The following is an 8,669-nucleotide window of genomic DNA, read 5'->3' on the forward strand; positions in this document are numbered from 1 at the left end:
AGGATGCACGCCACAGATCTGTCCGTTAAAGATGAAGAAGTAGTGTGTCCCAAAGCTTGCTACACACTCAAAAGCATGTACTTTTTCTTCACAAAAAGAGTATACTTTTAGGGCGTAGTATAAGTAGGTGAATTGGGACACAGCCTTGGTCCTCACATCAAGGGTGGTAACGAATAAATGCAACATGCAATGATATGAAGACGGGGTCTCCCATGTTTTGGCTAGTAACAAAAGTTTTGTAACCTATACAAGTCCCCAAAAGAGGGAAATCTTACACACTTTTCAAAAGTTTTGAAGCTATGATTGCATATCTGAAACCTCACGTTTTTGACTAGTCGCCATTGTGTAATAATGATCTATGACAGTGACAACAGAGTTCTTATCTGATTTCTATATGCCTTTTGTGTTGTTTTTTTGTGGTAGCATGATGTTTCAGAAATGTGAACTGTGACTCTCCTCATTTAAGACTAATTATTAGACAAATTTGACGTGTAGAGTTTTTAGAAGAGAAAGCTAGTAAACTTGAATGATGTTTGCATGCAAAGTACACAAAAAAAAATATACTTTTTACCCACAAGAGTTTCTAAAGGCGAACAAACATTAAACATTTATTCAGTTTGAAGACACTTTCATCCAAAGCAACTTATACATTCTATCAACAATTGTGTTACTTGAAAATCAAGCTCAGTATGATATCCAGCATTGCTTCACTTGGTCTAACGTGAACTATCCCTTTAACAATGAAATTCGAATTTGTCACAATCAAGTTTCCAATGTTGCTCAAAAAACATTTTTCTTCTTCCATGGAAAACAAAAGGATTTTGGAATGAGTGGTTTAATGTACTTGATAGTCAGAATCACACACCTGTTTCAATGTGTGGAAAAAGGCTTAAATATCTCCTTTTGTAGTCAGCAGAAAGAAATCTTAAGACGTTTGGAGCAATGTGCAAGGGTGACGATGATTTCTGAGTGAACCGTCCCACATCGATATACTTATCTGCACTACTGCTACTACCTTAACACCTCTACAAACATGACACTTCACAGCAACCGACTACTCTGTACTATTTCGTTACTCAAAGTAATGTAATCTTAAAAAGTCTTCCACTTTGTTTGTTCAGCTTCAGCTTCTATGGCTATTTCTAGGGCTGTCACTCATGATTATTTTGGTAATCGGTTGATGATTTTGATGATTAATCGAGTAAAAAAAAAAAAAAAATTAAAATAGACCTTAGCAGAGACCTAAGCATTTAAATGACTTAAAATACACCTATAATAATGAGGTAATAATGTAGTAATATGGTTTTATAAAACAACCGTTAAACACAAAATATAAACAATCATCTTATGTGCATTATGTACAGCCTGGTTGGTGATTGTTGTTGTTAGAAATTTTAACTTGATCAAATACTTTAATATTTAATACTGGCCAAACAACATTCAATTCAAATGTTTACTTAATCTTGGCAACTTCTTAATAATAGAAATGCTACATCCACTGTAATTTCTTGAACAGGAATATGTGAACTATGTGGAAATTCAAATATACTCAGAGCGAGGGTTTACACTTCTATTTTGAAATAGCAATGAAGAGTTTTCATATTTAGAAACATATTTAGGTTTTGAAACATATTTAGGTTTAGGTTCCCCGATAAACATCACAAGCAAGCCAAACTCACAGCATACGCAGAGATGGATTCTGAGACACTACTCACATGTAAACAAAGTTCATGTGGAGCAGCATTAAGACCCGTTCACACTAAGCACGATAACTATAAAGATAACGATAAAGATAACTATGTATGCATCCACACCAACGACCGATAACGCTCTTTTTATTATAAGCACGCGTGCGCTCGCACCAGCGCTGCGGTTTCAAAGTAGCGAAAAAGGATGACTGCTGCTGCTGCTTTACGTTACAAATGAATATCAAAAGAAAAACAGGCGCTTTTGGGTACACGATATCCTTAAAGGGATACTCCACTTTTTTTGGAAATAGGCTCATTTTACAACTCCCCCAGAGTTAAACTGTTGAATTTAACCGTTTTTTAATCCATTCAGCCGATCTCCGGTTCTGGCGGTACCACTTCTGCTGCACTCATGGTACGGCAGTGAAGTTTCCTGATTATTACGCAGAGTATAGTTCCTAGTCATATCAGCCTAGAAAATCACAACTTTACATTTTCCGTCTGTCTTAGTGCGCAATGTAACAATAGAAGAGTCAAGTTTTAAATAGGAAAAATATCGAAACACTTTGGTAATTTTTTGGGAGGAATGCTAATGGTCTTGTGATTTTCAATGATGTATGCTAAGCTATGCTAAAAGTGGTACCGCCAGAACCGGAGATCGGCTGAATGGATTCAAAAAAGGTCAAACTCAACAGTTTAACTCTGGGGGAGTTGTAAAATGAGCCTATTTCCAAAAAAAGTGGAGTATCCCTTTAAAAGACGAAAGGAGTTGGGATCGCATCTAAACAGTGAATCTAGCAAGTCTAGTGTAATATCTAACAGTGGATTTAGCTGATGAAGTCAATGATGGGATAAAACATCGCCTAGTCAACACCTTTATGTACTTTTACAACACCTTTATGTCTTTACTTTTAACACCTTTTTCTCTGCAACTTCAGCAATGTTGTCAACTAGTGCTGGATATAGCCTACCTGAGGTAATTTTGTTACACTACGCTAAACTGCATAATATCTCATTGTGAATACTTTTCATTGTTTATTTCCAGGATACGACCGATTGCTTATATATCCATCTTTTTTAACATATGACTTGTCAAATTTTTGACTTCTCTAAATTTTTTTTTTTGAAATGTGCAAGAACTTTAAATTAGAATGGATTCTGATTGGTTGTCAGTGTTTTACCGTTGGAAAAAAAAGGGGTCCCAAGGATATCGTTCCTCATATCTTTATCGTTATAGCTGTGGTGTGAACTCTGTTATTCTTTAATATGGAGAACGATTTTTAGAATTATATCTTTATAGTTATCATACTTGGTGTGAACGGGCCTTTACTGTGAGCGGAGCGGCTCTGAAACGCACGTAACCCTACACACGTGAAAATAAATAAAGTGCACATATATATTAGACCTGCAACGCCATGTAAAGGTACTTTAGCGGTTACTCGACGCAAGCAAAATGCAACCAAGGGCTTTTTTAAATCGAGTACTCGAATTTTATCGAGGATTCGTGACAGCCCTAGATACAGTATTTCCATTGTGAAATCCATGTTATTTAAACATATAATACAGTAACAGATACAGTAATATATTGACATTTTTTTTTTTTTTTGATCCTGGACTGACTTTGTTAAAAACTATTTTTAAGGATGTCAGCGTTCTGAGTCCATTGCAATTTTGGGAGTCTTTGATTCAATTTAATGACACACTACGTAGTTGGAAGTGTCACACCTGGGGATGAACTCTCCTCGTCCTGGGGCCTGAAGATGAACTGTGCTAGTTTGGGGCAGTTCTGCTGTTTTAAATGTCTCAGCAGATGGCTGAACTGGCTGAAGCCCCTGCCGCACGAAGGGCACTGGTACGGCTTCTCTCCGGTGTGCACCCGCTCGTGTTTCTTCAGGTTTCCAGACTCGGCGAAGCTCTTCCCACAATACGAGCATGTGTACGGCTTTTCTCCGGTATGGATTCTTTGGTGCATTTTCAGTTCGCTGGCTCTAGTAAAAGCGCTGCCACACTCGGAGCACACGTGCGCTTTCACACCGGTGTGTTTTTTCTGGTGGTCTTTAAAATAGCAGAGCCATAAAAAACTCTTCCCACAAAAAGAACACACGTACGGCCTCTCGTTGGTGTGGATTTTCACGTGTCTTTTTAAGTGCGCCGCCAAAATGAACTTTTGACCGCACTGGTCGCAGTTAAACGGCCTTTCTCCAGAGTGAGTGAGCAGGTGTGTTTTCAGACTCGTCGCATGAGTGAAACTCCTTCCGCATTGAGTGCATGTGAAAGGCTTCTCTCCGGTGTGAATCCTGATGTGATCCGTAAGGTTTGCTTTGTGAGTGAATCTTTTTCCGCACTGCTGACATGCGAATCGCCTCTCTCCAGAGTGAATCCTCATGTGATCCTTAAGGTTTCCCTTGTGTGTGAAGCTCTTCCCGCACTGAAGGCACGTGTAAGGCTTCTCTCCGGTGTGAGTCCTGATATGATCCTCAAGGTGTCCTCTTTGTTTAAAACACTTGCCACAGTGAGGGCAGATGAGAGTGCTTTTCTGTGCGCAATTATTTTCAGTCTGTGTGCAAGTCAAAGGTTTGTCACTTGTTATGAATGTATGAGGTTCCTCAAACTGACATTTCTCCTCCACTTCCTTCAGCTCTTGACTTTCCTCTTTCACCTCAACCAGGTCTAAAATGAACACAAAATAGGATATAAAAAAAATCAAGACATTTTTCTCGCACTCTTGGCATTGCTGCAGTGATGATATTTGGTTCACTTTTTTCCTTAGAAATGACTTTGTGATTGAAGGGATGTTACTTGAATATGGTACAATATCAACATATTCCATGTCAATTGATTTATATAAATAAATAGACCCTGCAATTACCGTAAGTTGATCAAACTGGGGACCAACCTTTTTGTCCTTCTGAGTCATCCTTTAATATTTTGAATGGTTCTGGATCACTCACGTCCCCAATCACCACTCTGACGAATTCCATCTTTTCAACGATGTGTTAGGCAGGATTGGTCATCACACCAGAACTAGGATGACTGAAATATTCCCATCTCTGTGGAGCAGCTTCACTGGTATGGAGATCTAAATCTGCAAAGTCAAATTTAAAGTTTAAGGTTAGTTCACTCAAAAATGAAAATTATCCCCTAATTTACTCAATTACTCAAGCCATCCTAAGTGTATATGACTTTCTTCTTTCAGCCAAACACAATCAGTGTTACATAAAAATATATCCTTGCTCTTCCAAGCTTTTTAATGGGAGTGAAGAGTAACTGAGACAAAATAATCATGATTATTTGTGCAATAATCGAGCAGCACTACTTTGAAGGCAAGAAAAGCGCATCCATCCATCATAAAAATAATTAATATGGTTCGAGGGGTTTAATAAGAGCCTTCTGAAGCTAAGCTACGAAAATATTTATAACTTTATAAACTGTAATGACTGACTTTTCCGGCTGAAGAGTGACCTCTGACCAGACACGTGATGTATTGACAAATACAAAGCACAGAGGAGATGATAGAGCAAAACTAAACACCTGTCACGAATTAGAAGTCTAAAACAAGATTTTTTTAAAGAGAAACTTTGGTGGATTACAATATAAGAGAAGAGGAGCCCAGGTCTATTTGATTGAACCGCGTCTAAGCTCACGACACTCCTAGATCATACGCCAGAACTTGACTCTATCGTGAACGCGCACGGCCGTTAGTGGAAGCTAGTGATAACTGTTTATGAAGTTATAATTATGGATATTTTTCTTACAAAATGCCTTTATTAGAGGGCATATTGCAGAGGGGGCCTTTTTTTTTTTTTTTTTTTTACAAAATTAATATATAGCCTAACCTTGTATAAAAATATCATATGAAAAGTCATGAGGGCACAAATTTAATAGAAAAAGTTTCCTTGACCATTTTTAAAAATGTTTTTTTTTCTTCCCAACATCGTATTATATAATTACTTCACAAGAGGGAGTCTTTCCCGGGCTCTGCGTTTGCTCACTGCAGAGTATAGGTTGATATTCAGTTGGAGCGGTCGTGAGTTATTTATTTCAATTTATCGTCTTCATAAATCATTGTGTTTGAGGAGGCTGCACAAACTCCAGCCAGTCAGGACATCGAGTCCACAGGTTTCCTAACAAGATAAAGGACGGTGCTATCCTCCATGTCGTGCGTTTTGTGCAGGTGAAGAGACAGGACTTCACTTGTGCATCTACTTTGAAAAACACGGTGTAGTGTTTAGTGTGTGTTGTGTTCACTTTAGATCCGAGGATTATCATCCAGTTATGATTGAGTGGTAGCACATAAGAGCCTTAAAGCCTGGGTGCAAAGTCAGGCACTCACATCAAGTCATACATTGACTCACTGGGGATCTAACCTGCAACATGCCCTTAAACCCCCCTGGAACCGTGCATGGATGCTTTTATGATGGATGGATTCGCTTTGGGCTTCCCATTCACTCCCATTATAAAGCTTGGAAGAGGCAGTATATTTTCAACTCTAATTGTGTTTGGCTGAAAGAAGAATGTCATTTACACCTAGGATGGCTTGAAGGTGAGTAAATCATTGGATAATTTAAAAAAAATCTATAGGAAATGTATGAAAATAATAAATGCTGAACGGGTGAAAATATTGAAAATGCAAAAACTATTAATAGTTCTAAAATGTGCCTTCAACCTCTTTCAGTAAAATGTATCCTATTTCGGTCTATTTTTAAGATAACACTGAAGATTTCACTAGCTTTAATGACATAGGAACACAGTACAATGACTATAAAGTGTAAGAAACAATATACGCAGCTTCTGTACTAAAATTATGTTAAACCTCCCATTCTGTCCGTTTTTACTTCATAGTTGATGTGAACAGGCCTCAAAACATTACAATATTATATTCGCCAAAAATCTACATTTGTTTCACATTACTAACGCAAAATGTCTTCAATAATAGGCTAATACCGTGTCGTCAGGAGCACTTCTGTCAAAACTTCCAACCGTATCATATAGCTTTAAACACATTTAACAAGTGAAGCGCTCAAAACACAAACCTTCTCTCGGCAGAATAACAGCAAACATCCATGTTCCTGTGACTTGCCTGACGTCATCGTGACGTCGTTCGGCGAAACTAAAATAAAAGTCTCGATCATAAATAAAACTCATAAAAGCTCCAATGTGTCTTCCGTTACATCTTATTGAATTCGACTCTCCCACGGACTTAATAAACGCAAAAATGGTGTTTTGATGTTCTATGAGAGTTTCTGTAAAGATTTGACTTAACTGTACTCTACTTTTTTATTTCATAACACAACCATGTTGAGATCATATTCATTTTAATCATTTTAGAACGTTTTGTATAGTTAGTTATATAATATTAATACTATTATATATATTTGGACCAGAATTAACTTAAAAAAATATTTATTCAAAGACTGTTAGGGGTGTAGTGGTACACAGAAGACAAGGTTTAGGACACCTTTTTGGGTTCCATACGAATTCGGTACAACAGGAAATAGCTACAAATCCCCAATGCTAGTTTTCTTTTATTTTATGCGGCCCTGTGCCTTCCCATTTCCAAGACACACATATTTAATCACTGGACAGCAGTACTAGAATGGGCTTTATGCACAGCTGCACTACTTCCTGAACTTCAGCCAGCTCCTTGTTTCCTGTCTGCCATTATTGGGCAACATTGATTAATTCGGGTGTGTCTGATTATTGTTGCCGTGACTACTGAGGTCGAGCACACCTGAATTAATCAATGTGTCCAATAATGGCAGACAGGAAATAAGGAGCTGGCTGAAATTCAGGAAGTAGTGAAGCTGTACATAAAGCCAATTACACGACACAAAGCCAAATTATTTTGTCTCATTCAGGGTTGGCAACTTTGGGACTTTGACTAGAGGGAGACTGTAAAATTTCAGTGAGTGCAGAGAAATTTTTGGCCAACCCTAACCCTAATTTTAAAAATGTCAGTCCTTGTTTACTTATAAACCCTGATTTATGCAGCAACATAAAACAAACAAACAAACAAAAAAGAGTGGAAACGTTTTTTTTTTTTTTCAAAATGTACAATTCATTTATTGATTGCACAAAAAAAAATGGCTGATTAATAATAAGTACAAACATGTAAAACAACAACATCTAAACAATGAGAAATCTCAAAACAAAAGGATCACATAATAGTTACTCCACCTCCCCAGAAAACCACAACACACAAGTTTCAGAAATTAGACCTGTTATACAGTATGCCACAGTGGCAGTTTGGCCAGCTTCACTGCCTCTGCTTGGTATGGTAAGGTAAGGTTTGCATCTAAAGCAGGGTTCGATCCATTCATTAACAATCCGTCCGTCACGTGACAAATGAACGAAAGACTCGGAAGGTAAAGTAATTATTTATGTTCCCTGTAAATGATTTTTGACTGCATTATTATGATTTCTTAATTCAGAATATAATAAACTGCGTAGGTGCATGTGTTCGGGGAATATGGCTGTTAAACGTATAACATTTAAAGCCATTTAAAACAAAATGACTCGAAAAAAGATTTGTTCATTTTAACAAACGAGATTGAACATGCGAATGAGTAAAAAGATCCGAACTTCCCATCGCAGGGTGCCATCAAGTGACAGTCTGTGGGGTCAGTCATTTAGGCCAATAACTGAAAAGGTTCGCTCAGCATCCGCATCTGGAATCTGGACAACCTTTGGTAATTTGGGGGATTTTAAATTGCCACTCGCTCAATTTGCCAAAATGTAATTTGTACCATGAGCCTAATTTTATTAAGCAATTAGCTTGCCCAAATAACGCACGACGTCAGACAACGTTTGCAACTATAGTTGACGTCGATACTCGGCACACAGACTGATAAGGCAAGGCTACGTCACTACTGAGAAGGCACGCCATTTTCTGATCTGCTTACCTTGATTGTCTTTCAAACGTGCGTTACGGCTCCGACTCCAAACCTGTGCTCTGAACTCTCTCTGAACTTTTCACACGCA

General features: G+C 37.9%; 1 protein-coding gene across 2 annotated transcripts; it reads right to left on the minus strand.

Moving 5' to 3' along the window:
• Nucleotides 1–580: 580 nt before the first annotated feature.
• On the minus strand, nt 581–6,792 carry LOC120488941 (uncharacterized). Of its 2 annotated transcripts, none has more exons than XM_039685533.2 (3): nt 6,722–6,792; nt 4,585–4,773; nt 581–4,358 (listed from the first exon to the last, which is right to left on the minus strand). In XM_039685533.2, exons 2-3 carry the CDS (start codon nt 4,667–4,669, stop codon nt 3,391–3,393), a joined length of 1,053 nt encoding a protein of 350 aa, XP_039541467.2. In that variant the 5' UTR covers nt 4,670–4,773; nt 6,722–6,792; the 3' UTR covers nt 581–3,390. The 2 variants fall into 2 exon arrangements, with proteins under 2 accessions (XP_039541467.2, XP_039541468.2); XM_039685534.2 differs by having other exon boundaries at nt 6,633–6,731.
• Nucleotides 6,793–8,669: the final 1,877 nt, after the last annotated feature.

This window comes from Pimephales promelas, chromosome 5, assembly GCF_988280905.1.
Source record: "Pimephales promelas chromosome 5, fPimPro1.hap1.1, whole genome shotgun sequence".
Classification (NCBI taxonomy): domain Eukaryota; kingdom Metazoa; phylum Chordata; class Actinopteri; order Cypriniformes; family Leuciscidae; genus Pimephales; species Pimephales promelas.